The 14,519-nt window shown below is 47.2% G+C and overlaps 1 protein-coding gene across 1 annotated transcript; it reads left to right on the forward strand.

The window, feature by feature from the left end:
- The first annotated feature begins 290 nt into the window (after positions 1-290).
- Positions 291-13,323, forward strand: Cckar (cholecystokinin A receptor). The gene is made up of 5 exons (XM_070012810.1): positions 291-475; positions 1,133-1,384; positions 5,019-5,280; positions 7,861-7,988; positions 9,365-13,323. Exons 1-5 carry the CDS (start codon positions 367-369, stop codon positions 9,907-9,909), a joined length of 1,296 nt encoding a protein of 431 aa, XP_069868911.1. The 5' UTR covers positions 291-366; the 3' UTR covers positions 9,910-13,323.
- The last annotated feature ends 1,196 nt before the right edge of the window (positions 13,324-14,519 follow it).

The raw sequence follows: 14,519 nt of genomic DNA on the forward strand, positions 1-14,519 counted from the left end.
AGGTGCTAGGGGTGAGTGTGAGTGTGTGTGTGTGTGTGTGTGTGTGTGTGTGTGTGTGTGTGTGTTGCAAAAGCAGCCCCCCTCTGGAAGGGTTAACTCACAGCCGGCCCAGGAGCAGAAGGTGTGGGAGCAGGCTCAACCTGCACCAGCTGTTTTTTCAACCATAGTAATGCAAACGCGCTCATGCAGCCAGCCTGAGCAGAGTGAGCTCCAGGTGGCTTTCGGAATGGCGGCAAAAGGCCACCCCTGGAAATCGCTTCCTCCCTGTCTGCCCTCCATGCATTTGGAGTCTGCGACCATTAGAGGAGTGAGCCGGGAGTGAGCAGTTCCCCGCTCACAGGCACTTGGTAGAAGCTGCAGGCGAGGATGGACGCGGACAGCCTCCTGGCGAATGGGAGCAGCCTCACCCTCCTCTGCCAGCTCGGGCTGGACAACGAGACGCTCTTCTGCGTGGATCAGTCTCGTCCCTCCAAAGGTAGGGGACTCTTTTCATTCACAAGTCCTAGAGGTTGAGGGAGGAACGAGCGAAGGCAAAGCTGATCAAGAAAAGCCTCCCCACCAGGGTTTGAGGGCAGGTGGGATCCAGCCCCAGCCTCCCAAGTTGGAATCCAAGATCAGAAGCAAATGGGAATCCCACGGTGTTCTTGTCCCTCCGTGGGAAAGTTGGGGACTCACGTGCAGGAGCTGAGACCAGAGGGACCCACGCGGGAGGAGGAAGGGCTGAGTGGAGGCAGAAAGACACGCCAGCCAGCAAGTCTGAACTTAACAAGTGTTATTTTTTAAAAGGGCCCTGGGCAGGACAGAGCAGACGGCTTTTCTTCGGGGGTGAGGGCACCCACTATGAAGAAGTGATCGGTTAGCATCTAAGCAAAGGAAACCCTCGCAAGTTAGAAATTCTGTTCCTTAGGCAAAAGTGGTTGCCAGAGAGATCCTTTCACAAACCAACCTTTTAAAAAAACATCTGGATGGCCTCATGATCTCAGTTTGTCTCAGCACAAAAGTAGTTGGGCAGGAATACATGGGGGCCCCTTGGTACGCACCCCTTCCCTCCCAGGTGGGGGGAGGATAAACACTGGATCTTAAAGTTCAGCTCTCCCAATCTCGATCCTTCCAACCCTGCTCTCCTCCGCAGAGTGGCAGCCGGCTGTGCAGATTTTCCTGTACACCTTGATTTTTGTGCTCAGCGTGCTGGGGAACACGCTGGTCATCACCGTGTTGATTCGGAACAAGAGGATGAGGACGGTCACCAACATCTTTCTGCTCTCCCTGGCTGTCAGCGACCTCATGCTCTGTCTCTTCTGCATGCCATTCAACCTCATCCCCAACCTGCTCAGGGACTTCATCTTTGGGAGCGCCGTGTGCAAGACCACCACCTACTTCATGGGTGAGTGCTTAGCCTAGGCAGAGCTCAGCAAAGAGCTTACTCATGTCCCCAACCTTCCCAACCCTAGGCACCACAGCAGAGGGACCCCACTGGGCCCTGATACACTAATATCTGGTGGTACAAGGCTCTGGGCATGGGCACGGGTGCTGGCGTGGTGGTAGGTCCACCAAATGTTATGGGTGCTGGATGCTATGTGGTTCACTCCTGTAATCCTAGCTACTCAGGAGGCTGAGATCTGAGAATTGAGGTTCGAAGCCAGACTGGGCAGGAAAGTCCATGAGACTCTTATCTCCTATTAGCCACCAGAAAACTGGAAGTGGTGCTCTGGCTCAAAGTGGTAGAATGCTAGCCTTAAGCAAAAGAGCTCAGGTCCAGAGCCCAGGCCCAGAGTTCAAACCCCACAACTGACCAAAAACAAAAAGCAAACACATTCTGCATGTTGTAATTGATACAGGAACACAGAGGATGTGGAATTCACTGGGTTCCGACCCCAGGGAAAGAACCTAAAAGTGGCTTCAAGGTGCCCTAGCCCTCCCTGGAAGCCAGGATTGTGTCCTGAGTTCTCTCCAGCTGGGTTCACAGCTCCTGGGGACGGTGCAGTCATGAAACGTGCAGAAGGGTTCCTTCTTTGTGTCCCTTGCTTTGTCATAGAACACAGACAGTTGTAAACTACTTAGACCACAGGTCTAAATTCTTTTCTCAGAGTTAACTTCCCAAGCACTAGAACCATCTCAGAGACAGACAGACAGACTGAGAGACCTATGTCCGGGGTAAGGAGTTGCATATGCTCTTGGGACCTGAGGGTACATTAAGCTGATCCTTCTTGGTGAGATATTGAGTGCTCTGCTTCTGACAATTAAATTGATTATAATAAAACTCACCAGCACTACTATTTCTGAGTACTTGTATGTACTTATTGGATTAAGGGCTTTTACTTGCATGATCTTATCAACTAGCCATCCTGTGGAGTAATACTGCCCTTCTTGCCCAATTATCAAGGTGAGGACAGAGGCACAGAGAGGTTCTTAATGTGCTCAAGGACACACAGGCAACAATCCCCACAGCTGGGATTTTAAATGAGTATTAGCAGCCCCTGCAGAGGTGGAACACTGCTTGAGTTTGCCATTGTTACCCTCTGAAGTTCAATAAAACCTTGTTTCTTGTGCTCTCTTCTCTCTGCCTTGATCCTCACCTGCTGTGGGAACAAACTACTTGGGAGAGGAGAGATGGTGGTGGGAGAGGAGCATCATGCTGGTTACGCCCTGGCTCATACTCATAAGCCTAGCTACTCCGAAGGCTGAGAGCTAAGGATGTGGCTCAAAGCCAGACCAGTCAGTAAAGTGAGACTCTTATCTCCATTTAACCACCAAAAAGTAAAGCTGTGTTTCAAATGGTAGAACACTATCCCTGAGCAAAAGAACTCAAGGACAGTGCCCAGGCCCTGAATTCAAGCCCAAGGACTGGCACGGGCGCGCGTGCATGTGCACGCGCGCGCACACGCACATGCACACACACACACACACACACACACACACACACACACACACTACACACTTAGCACCAGGCTGCCTTGAATGACCAGAAAATTTAAAAAATTTTTTCCCATTTGCAGCAGGACCCAGCACAAATGGTATGAATTCCTGACCTCATGCCACAAACAAGTCACCAAGAACATGTCACTGTGCCCAAGTCCTCTGGAAATCATTTTTTAAAAGAGCCTACAGATGAAAAGCATCAGTGTTCCATAATAAAGCAATGATCACTAGAACTTTCTAGCACCCCAGGCCTGTCCATGCACCTGGGAATGCTCTTAGAGCTTTCCCTGGAGCCCATGGAGGAGGGTGATGTTGAGTTTCCCCGTGGTCACGTGACATTGTGAGTTCACCCAACGGTTCATTTTATGTTGCTGAACCTTGCGTTATGTCACTTTAATTAAGAAAACATTTTAGAACAGTCAAAAAAAAAAGAGGAAAGGCAGATCATTTTGAAGGTATTTAAAATGTCATTGCGACTATTTTCTAATTCTAGTCATTTGAATTCTTCTGTCAGCTTTATGGTCTCTTTAATAGTGCTGTTAGCCACTGGCATTAACAAACAAATGAAGAGCGCCAGTGGACGCTACACAGAGGAGTCTGGGCTGCTCTCTCTTTTCTAAATGCTGTCAGACCTGTAGGATGACGTCACAGCACAGGCTGTACAAGCTCCCAGGAGCTTATACTTCCTGCGCTGGGAGAATGATAAACTCCTTTGAGACTTTGAGAAAAGCGAGGGCTAAGCCTCCTTCAAAAAAAAAAAAAAAGAATGTTTAAACATAGTTTTAGAGAAAGCACATGTATCTGTATACATGTTGGGGCTCTAACCTTGCCAGGTTCTGAACTCTGATCCCAAATCTATATTAATCCTGAGGTTTGAGACATTACGGTTTTTCTAATGTCTTTATTGTAATCATGATACATGTTCATTTCATAAATCACAGAAAAGCAGAGTCACTAGGAAGACCTCATTTCTATGCCCAGAGACACCTTTATACAGTCAAACTTTTCTCTCCCATTTTTTTGTCTATGTATCTTTTTCAACACACAACGTGTTGTTTCACTCTTTAAAAGTGTGTTTTCAGAAAACCAGTGCTTCCAGTTCAGAGAAGGCCTTGTACTCCTGCTGAGCTTCCTTGCTTATAGGTGGTGCTCTACCACTTGAGCCACCCCAGCACTCTGGTTCTTTGCTGGAGAGGGAGTTGGAGTCTTACAGACTTTCTTCCCAGGGTTACTTTCAAACCACGATCCTCAGATCTCAGCTCCCTGTGTTAGCTAGGATGATAGGCATGAGCCACTGGCACCTGGCTAGGAGTCTTCTTTCATTTTCTGTGAGATAGCAATGTATTTTTATCTCCTTGATTATTAATTAATGAATCTTTTGATTACAGTCAAAGCTCAATAACATATATGAAAACTGGCCATAAGATTTGCAAACACATAATCTTCACTATGTGTTTAAAACCTCTGGGAGGGGCTAGGGAAGGTGGCTCAGTGGTAGAGCGCTTACCTTGCATGCATGAGGCCCTGGGTTCAATTCCTCAGCACCACATAAGCAGAAAAAGCTGGAAGTGGTGCTGTGACTTAAGTGGTAGAGCACTAGCCTTGAGCCTTGAGCTGAGGAGCTGAGGGACAGAGCCCAAGCCCAGACTTCAGGCCCCACGACCAACAAAACAAACAAACAACAACAAAAAAAAACTTCTGGGAATCAATCATCTTTTTATGTGTGTGTGTGGGTTGTGGGGTTTGAACTCTGGGCCTGCACTGTCCCTCAGCTCTTCAGCTCAAGGCTAGCGCTCTCCTGTTTGAGCCAAAGCACCACTTCCAGTTTTCTGGTGGAGTCTCACAGACTTTCCTGCCCAGGCTGGCTTTGAACTGTGATCCTCAGATCTCAGCCTCCTGAGTAGCTAGGATTACAGGCGTGAGCCACCGGCTCCTGGCAATCAATCATCCTTTTAAGACAGACATTCACAATATTTCTTTGTCCCTGGAGTAGTTTCCTCTGGTATCAAACCTGTGCCCAGCAGATATGCTTTCAGCTAATGTGCAAATAAGCTTTGCATTTCAGTGCCAACATGCCTGGCTTCTGTGCCCCTCCCCAGGCACCTCTGTGAGCGTCTCCACCTTCAACCTGGTCGCCATCTCACTGGAGAGATATGGCGCCATTTGCAAACCCTTAAAGTCCCGGGTCTGGCAAACAAAATCCCACGCGTTGAAGGTGATTGCAGCAACCTGGTGTCTCTCCTTCACCATCATGACGCCCTACCCCATCTACAGCAACTTGGTGCCTTTTACCAAAAATAACAACCAGACTGCAAACATGTGCCGCTTTCTCCTGCCAAATGATGCAATGCAGCAGTCCTGGTAAGTTGGATTATGTCTGCCCCTTTTACACACAACTTGGTGTATGTTTGCAATGCGAAACTCTGGAGTGCCATGTCCTCAAGACTTCCAGAGGAAGATCATTCTAGAATAGCCTTAAGAGTCAAATACTGAGCTGGAGTGCTACCATTTGAATGGCCTCAATCAATCTTCTCAAACCCCTTTGGGTGTGAGGTACAGTTACCACACTCACACTCTAGATGAGGAAGCTGAGGCATGCAAAGATCAGCTGGTCCAAACTTTCAAGGGTTGCGAGAGCAGAGACTGTACGGAATCACCAGGCCTGATCTGCAGATGGTCTGGAAGGCCTTTAGACTAGAATACTTGGAAAGCTACATGCTCTAAAAAATTAAATCCCACGTGGCCTTTCTTACAACTCACCATGATGCTCACTCAGAACTCTACCAGACACAGGGGTGTCATGGGCTAGTTCACAAAAGCATGCTAAGCTTTAGATGCTAGCTCCACAAGGAGTTAATAATAGGAAATTTTACAAATCTGGCTCATACCTGGAACCCTAGCTCCTCAGGAGGCTGAGACCTGAGGATCAACGTTCAAAGCCAGCCCTGGCAGAAAACTCCATGAGACTCTAATCTCCAATTAACTACCAAAAAGTCAGAAGTAGGGGTATGGTTCAAGTAGTAGAGTAACAGCCTGGAGCAAAAAAAGCTCAAAGACAGGGGCTGGGAAGGTGGCTCAGTGGTAAAGTGCTTGCCTTGCATGCCTGAGGCCCTGGGTTCGATTCCTCAGCACCACATAAGCAAAAGAAAAAAAAGCCGGAAGTGGCGCTGTGGCTCAAGTGGTAGAGCGCTAGCCTTGAGCTGAAGAGCTGAGGGACAGCGCCCAGGCCCAGAGTTCAGGCCCCACAACCGGACCCAAAAAAAAAAAAACAAAAAAACAAAAAAAAGCTCAAAGACAGTACCTAGGCCCTGAGTTCAAGCTCCAGGACTGGCATTAAAAAAAAGTGACATAAATACAGGGTGCTGTGTTTACTCATTGTGAGGATGTTTTAGAAGCAGGAACTAGATAATGCAGAGTCTCCATACAGAGTCTCTCTGCCTTCTTTGCCTTTTTCCTTTTAATCAATTAGCGTGAGAGTACATTTGCGCGCACACGCCCACACACCCACAGACAGAATTATGTTGCAAATGAGAAGGTTATTTCTAAGACCTGAAAAGAAATCTTATCAAAACATGTCCAATTGCAATGAGAAATGGCCCCGCCACTGTAAGCCACTGACAATTTTATGGCTGCCCTGTGTCATCTTACACATGCCAGACAGCAAAAAGTGATTTAGAGGCTAGACTCATCATGCAGAGGCTGTGATTCCTCAGGAGTCAAATATGTTTAGAGAAAGCATAGCTCTACCCCGCCAGGCTCGAGAATGCCACACCAGCTTCACAGCGGGGAGGAGAATCAGCAACCAAGGATATTCATGAGCTGCTCAGGAAATGGGAGCAGCCAGAATACCATAGTTTGTAAAATCCAAACAGATTTCTTACTATCTCTACCCAAGCCTGTGAGTCATCTCCTATCTTAAAGGCTTCATATGTAAGAGCTTTGCTTCTGAACCCTTACTGCTTGAGTTCAAATTCTACCTCCACCACAAGCGAGGAGAGTTTAGGTAAATTGTTTCATCTCCTTCAGTCTCAAAATATTTCGGCTAAAATCAGCAGTAGGATAATAGTAGATACTTCCAAAGTTGTTATGGGACTTAAATAGATGTAATATATGTCGTGTGCTTAGGTTAGCATACGGCACATATTACACATCATGTGTGTTTAATAATGAATGTAAGCGGGGCTGGGAAGGTGGCTCAGTGGTAGAGCGCTTGCCTTGCATGCCTGAGGCCCTGGGTTCGATTCCTCAGCACCACATAAGCAAAAAGAAAGAAAGCCAGAAGTGGCGCTGTGGCTCATGTGGTCGTGCGCTAGCCTTGAGCTGAAGAGCTGAAGGACAGGGCCCAGGCCCCATGACTGGACACACACACATAAAAAAAATGAATGTAAGCTCTCATTCTTACTGTTATTTTTATGATATTGGTAACAGCTTTATAATATAACTCACACCGTCTCATTTAAAGTTTTATTTGTTCTTTGTGGTTGTATTGGGCTTTTTGTCCTGTTGTTGCTATTGATTTTTGTTTGTTGTAGAGATAGGATCTCACCATGTTGCCCATATTGGCTTTGAACTCTTAGGCTCAAATGATACTTCTACCTCAGCCTTCCAAGTATCTGGGATTACAAGTGCATACCACTTTTCCTGGCTTTTCATTATTTTTCAAATATTAGTTTGTTTCAGGCACAGAATTATGCCACATGTTTCCAATTTGTCTTTCATAAAGACTTTATCTTTTTAAAAAAAAAAAAGGAGAAGAAGAAAAGAAGTAAACAAGTTCTAATGTCTGAGCCTCCAGACATGGGATTTCCAAGGGCATGACATGTTAGTGATTGATGTGTCTGCTGGGACCAGTTAAAACAAAGATGTGCCCTCGTCATTCCTACCCAGCTGAGTACGAATGTCCAGAGTTGCTAGTTATTGAATTTCTTTTCATTGTATCAGGCATACGTTCCTGTTGCTCATCCTCTTTATTATCCCCGGAATTGTGATGGTGGTGGCATATGGATTAATCTCTTTGGAACTCTACCAAGGAATAAAATTTGATGCGAGCCAGAAGAAATCTGCCAAAGGTAAGCAGTGTTTAGATAACAATTTCTGCCAAATAGGTACAAAAATCTTGTTTTCTATCATTGAAATGGAGACACTCAGTGTATATTTATTGAGCACAGTGGAGATGTGTGTGTGCGAGTGTGTATGCTGGTAACTGGGGCTTGCGCTCAGAGCCTTGTACTTTTGCCTGGCTTTTTTGCTCAAGTTTAGCACCCTACCGCTTGAGCCACATTTCTACTTTTGGTTTTTGGCTAATTAATTGAAGGCATGAGTCTCAGGGATTTTTTTTTTCTCCCCAGGCTGGCTTTGAAACTTGATCCTCAGATCTCAGCCTCCTGAATAGCTAAGATTATAGGCATAAGCCTATAATCCTGTCTATTCAGTGGAGATTTTTGTGGGTATTTTTCTGAGACTCTGTGTCATATGGCAGTCAGGAGACTCTATTTTCTCATCTGTAAAATGGGGACTCATTTCTCTCAAAAACGGACTGCTTGGAATAAAAGGAAATGGTGGACACATAACCCAAGTATAAGGGCAGAACTGTGTATCTCAGACTCTTTGTAATGTATTCAAACAGACATCCGGCAATAATTACATAATAAGAATTCTGTACTTATGCCTTAGAAGAGATTCAAAAAGATTAGACCTAGGGCTGGGAAGTTGGCTCAATGGTAGAGTGCTTGCCTTGCATGCCTGAGGCCCTGGGTTCGATTCCTCAGCACCACATACGCAAAAAGAAAAAAGCCGGAAGTGATGCTGTGGCTCAAGTGGTAGAGCGCTTGCCTTGCATGCATGAGGCCCTGGGTTCGATTCCTCAGCACCACATATGCAGAAAAAAAAAGCTGGAAGTGGCGCTGTGGCTCAAGTGGTAGAGTGCTAGCCTTGAGCTGAAAAGCTGAGAGACAGCGCCCAGGCCCAGAGTTCAGGGCCCACGACCAGACACCCCCCCCCCAAAATTAGACCTAAACCTGAAAGCCCAGTTATTCATCCTCCTTCCCTGTGCCTCTCCTCTCTCTCCCCAGCCCCTACAGTTACCTATGAGCAGGACTTGGCCTAACTTTCCCCTCCTCCACTCTTGACTATGGGATAACTTGGTGGTTCTAGCTTCAGTGGGTTTTTCCCTCCACTTTTTTCCCCCTGGAGTTCCTACCACCCTCTGGAGTTGTAGCAAGCAGGCAGAAAGAAAGGAGACAGTAGGAGTCGTTCCTTGCACACCCTCTTGACGCACTTCAAGGTGCTGTGCAGGGGTTGCTTTCCGATGCACAGGGTGGTCTACAGAACCCTGTAGCTTTGGCCCCACTGAAGCAGCTCGGGAAGGGCGGCAGGCAGGAGGGACCCCCGGCCTGGGCGGCGGGCACGGTGGTCCTGAGCCCTCGGGCTGTGCTTGCTCACCCAGAGAGGAAGCCGAGCCCCGGCAGCGGCGGCCTCCTGGAGGACAGCGATGGCTGCTACGTGCCCAAGTCCCGGCGCCCCGCGCAGCTGCGGCTGCAGCCGCTGTCCAGCAGCCGCCGCGGCAGCAGCGTCGGCCGGGTGCGCCGCGTCCGCAGCAGCGGCTCGGCGACCAGCCTGGTGGCCAAGAAGCGGGTGATCCGCATGCTCATGGTCATCGTGCTCCTCTTCTTCCTGTGCTGGATGCCCATCTTCAGCGCCAACGCCTGGCGCGCCTACGACACGGCCTCGGCCGAGCGCCGCCTCTCCGGGACGCCCATCTCCTTCATCCACCTGCTCTCCTACACCTCCTCCTGCGTCAACCCCATCATCTACTGCTTCATGAACAAACGCTTCCGCCTCGGCTTCATGGCCACCTTCCCCTGCTGCCCCAGCCCCGGCCCCGCAGGGGTGCGAGGCGAGGGGGCCGAGGAGGAGGACGGGAAGACCGTGGGGGCCTCCCTGTCCAGGGGTTCCTACAGCCACATGAGCGCCTCGGCCCCGGCCCCCTGAGCGCGCCCTGGGCCTGCCCGCCGCCGGGGAGGGGGCCAGGGAAGGAGAAGGGGATGGGCAGGAGGCACAAGCGAAGAAAGTGTGGGGGGGGGCCTCCAGCCGCGGCCTAGTGGGTTTATCCATCCCTCATCCTGTTCCCAGAAAGGTGGCACCAACCAGAGAAAGGCTTGTGCCTCAGTTTCCAGATAGAGCAGCCAAGACACTCTTGGTAACTTTCATCAGAACCGCCCTCCCCCCCCCACCCCGGCCTCCTGCCACACAGGTACCTGCCAAGCACATGTCCAGCATGGAAATGTGGATGCTCCTGAGCTTTGGAAGATTCTAGAACACCCCAGGCAAGAGGCCTTCCTCCACAGTGGCACAGTTCTACATGCTGCTACTGCCACCGCTGCTGCTGCTGCTGCTGCTCATGCAGAATTATGGAAGCTGCGCTGCCCCCTCGTCCCGCAGCCCACCCCTCTTTCACATTCCTACAATGGCCACCACCTTCTGTGGCCACCAGGTCAAGAGCGCAGGGAGAGGATCCTCTCTGACCAGCTTCCCTAGTAAGACAACAGTCTGGATTGTTTCCATCTTGGGGTAGAGGAAGGGGTTAGAGATGCAAGCTCCCATGATTGTCAGAAGAACCAAAGGAAGGTTGTCTGAAAGAGGGAATTTAAAACTCCTATTTCCACAAAGAAAAGAGTATGTGGCAAAGAGCTAGGCCTAATGTATCTTATTATATGAATGCTAAGCAGCAGGACATGCATAAAGAACTTTTTGTTTTTGGTGCTGGTGTACTGGTTCTTGAACTCAGGACCCAGACACTGCCCTTTAGCTTTTTCACTCAAAACTGGCACTCTAGCACTTGAACCACAGTTCTACTTCTAGATTTTTGCTAGTTAATTGGAGGTAAGAGTCATATGGGTTCTCCTACACAGGCTGACTTCCAACTATGATCCTCAGATCTCAGCCTCCTGATTAGCTAGGATTATAGGTATGAGCCACAGTACCTGGCAGCTTTTTCTTCTTTAGTGGTATGTATTATTTAACTTCTTTATAAGGTGGTTTTTAAACCCCATAACTTCTTTGCCCCAACTTAATTTCTAATACGTACCAGCACTTCCAAAAAGATCTCTAGCTACAAAGGAGAGTTGTAAGTGTATGTAGCTGGCCAATGGTGGAAAAGTACATAGCCAGTCCCAGAAGGAAACTGGCCCTCTTGGATTGAGTTAACGAATCACTTTTGAATGTCAACACTGCGTTTGCTTTTAAATATAATCTATGTATCTGCTAATATTTGGGTAATTTTATACAGATGTGTAAACTGAACATATGCTTATATTCTTCACAGATAAACATAGAGTATTCTTGGGTGTGTTTAAAGAAAGGAATTGTTTAATGGATGTTGAAATTCAACAAGTGTTATTATTTTACATTCCTTCAAAAAGGAGTGGGAGTTTCATAGGAGCATCACTGCAAAATGAGTGTTGAAATCTTCCTCCTCTAACTTAGAAATCTCAGTTCATAATAGAATGAGTTATGCACTCAGAGACGATTAGTAAGGACATTTCTAGAATAGAATTTGTCAGGTCTATTTACCAACATGTCTTTCTTTTATTAAGAGAAACATTGCCCATGCAGTGAATTAACTTGGGCATTGATAACCAAAGATGCCTACCTGTGTGGGAAGGAAGCAAATAACCACAAACAAAAACTACAAAGAAAGAAAGATGTCGAGCATCTGAGAAGTGAGCTGACCTTTGCTTCTTTCTCTGAGGACGTAACCATCCACTGACCTGGGCTTGATATTCTGTATCATATACTGGGGCCAGTGTACCCCACAAACCTATGAGGGGGTCTGGAGGCATAGCTTAAATGGTAGAACATCTGTCTAGTAATCTTGAGGCCCTGAGTTCAAACTCTGTACTGCCAAACAAACAAAAAAATCCATGTGGAAGGAGGAAAGAGAGAATGGCCAGAAATAATTGGGTAACATGTTGCACAAGATGTAAGCATTGCATTTGTTTTCTGCAAATACTTGTCACGTGCTTGGGAGAAATTATTGAGAGGATGATGGGTATATGGCAATTTTCAAACCAGGCTGCCCTTTCCTCAGACCACAATCGTACTTTACCATCTATCACCAGCTATTTCAATCAAAGATGTCAAGGCAAAACTTCGCCCAACAAAAACATAAATTGTTAAAATTGCAGTTTGTGTTGGGAGCATGGCTCAAGTGGTAGAGCATCTGTCTGGCAAGTTCAAACCAGTACTGCCCAAAACAAGTAGAAAATTACAGTGACACAAGAAATAAAAATGCCTCTAACATGTGAGTATGTCTTACATCATCTATAATTTTCCTGTTAGAAGACGAAGTCTTTCCACCACACAGTATTAGCTTATAAAAAAAGATAAATTGCTTCCCAGCCTCCCCCGGCCCTTATTAGAAACTTCTGGAACATACCTTCTAAATGTGAGTTACCTAAAGTAACAGTTTGCAGAATTACTTAATAAAAATACAGATACCTAGTTAAATGCTAATTTCAGATGAGCAGTGGCTAGGTTCCATGCACTGAAATACATCCTATATTTTATCTAGTGGCCCTACTTCAAAAATTTTTTTTGGTCGGTTGTGGGGCTTGAACTCTGGGCCTGGGGACTGTCCCTCAGCTCTTCAGCTCAAGGTGAGCGCTCTACCACTTGAGCTACAGTGCCACTTCCAACTTCAAAATATTTTTAAAGTGTGTAAAAATATAAAAGGATTTTTCCAGATATAAAACAAATCAGCCCTGCTGATTTAATTTATTGGGAAGTCTTTTGCTTAATAGGAACTTTTATAGAGAAGAGAAGAGGGAAGAGTTATTAACTTTCAGGATCTGTACTTGACCTTTTTGGAAAGGTCTGATTTTACTGATTAATTTATATATATATATATACATATATAATACTATTCTGCTTTGTTAATTGCCTTTGCTTCATGCTAAAGTGGATTACTAATTTGAATCTGAACTAAAGCAACCAGCAGAGTTAAGCAAACAAAAAAAAAATACTTTTTTTCTGGCATTTTCTAGTGTCTTCTGGGAGCTTCCTTTCATCACCAGAGAGATAGGCCAGAGCACTGGAATGAAGAGTTGTTGTCTTTTCTCTTTAATGAAAGTGTGTGTCACAGTGGCTTTCTGTGCCTCAGTTGCTATGGTAGTGTCTCCTAGTCTTCATGTAGAGAATGAACCCTGTGTGTATACCTCGGGTTTGATGATACGTGTTCCTATATGCTTAACCTGTGTCTCCTCTGTGCCAGTAAGACGTCCTCCTCCCGAGACGAGTGACCGAAGCTGTTAGACCTCTGTTGTATTTCTGTTTTGTGTTTGGCCCACACACTTGCTGCACACGACGTGTGTTCAATAAATGTGACTGGCTTCTGTCACACCCCTATGCTTTCGGTGGCCTTTCTTTCTTTCCAAAGCTATGATTCTAAACAAGAAGAGACTTGCAAGGGAGGAACAGAATTTCTACCAGACTTCTTCCACCGAGGCGCTGATGTCTCTCTGCTCGTCCCTGTGTCTTCCTAAGGGCAAAGGTCTCCAGGGAAGATACTAAGGGGAGAGTATTGGTCTGGGGACAATGTTGAGACATAGGTAACCAACAGTGGGGGGGTCCCCACAGCTTAGCTCCCCCCCCCGCATTTGAGGAGAGCGGAAGACACCCATCCCATGATTCCAATCCATGCTACAGACCCCAGCTCCCTCCGAGGGTTAAGGAAAGTCATCAAAGCCCAAAGCCTTCCACCCATTTGCTAGCCTGTGGGGAGCACATCCCCTCCCCACATGACACTTTCCTCCCCTTTGGGTTGGCTGTCCTCGGGCTTCCTAGTCCTCTCATATGGAACAGAGCTTCCTGGCTTCTTAAAATTGCTCCTCCAGGATGGACACTGGTGACTCACACCTGCAATCCTAGCTAACTCAGGAGTACGATCAGAGAACCACAGCTCGAAGCCAGTCTGGGCAGGAAAGTCTGTGGGACTATTATCTCCCATCAACTCCAATCAGAAGAAGCCAGAAATAGTGCTGTGACTCAAGTGGTAGAGTGCTAGCCTTGAACAAAAGAAGCTCAGGGACAGCTCCCAGGGCTGGCATGTGCGCGCACACACACACACACACACACACACACACACACACAACACACACACACACACACACACACAGCTGCTCCCCAGCCCAGCCCAGGGCCAGCCCCACAACTGGACCCCACCCATCTCTGCCTGAGTGGAACTACAGATCCTTGAGCAGGCAGAGAGCTCAGACAAGCACGAATCACCCAGCATCTGGCATGGTTCACGCTATTGTTTTAGGGAATGAAAGGATGACTCTCTGGGCCGAGAAGGTGGCTCAGTAGTAGGGTGCTTGCCTTGCATGCATGAGCACCACATGAGCAGAAAAAGCCAGAAGTGATGCTATGGCTCAAGGGGTAGAGCATTAGCCTTGAGCTGAAGAGCTGAGGGACAGCACCCAGGCCCAAAGTTCAGGCCCCACAACTGACAATATATACATACATACGTGTGTGTGTGTGTGTGTGTGTGTGTGTGTGTGTGTGTGTGTGTGTATAATCTGAATGCAGTTGTTCTTCAACCC

The sequence above is a fragment of the Dipodomys merriami genome, unplaced genomic scaffold, assembly GCF_024711535.1.
Source record: "Dipodomys merriami isolate MVZ:Mamm:240054 unplaced genomic scaffold, mDipMer1.0.p SCAF_9, whole genome shotgun sequence".
NCBI classification, from domain to species: domain Eukaryota; kingdom Metazoa; phylum Chordata; class Mammalia; order Rodentia; family Heteromyidae; genus Dipodomys; species Dipodomys merriami.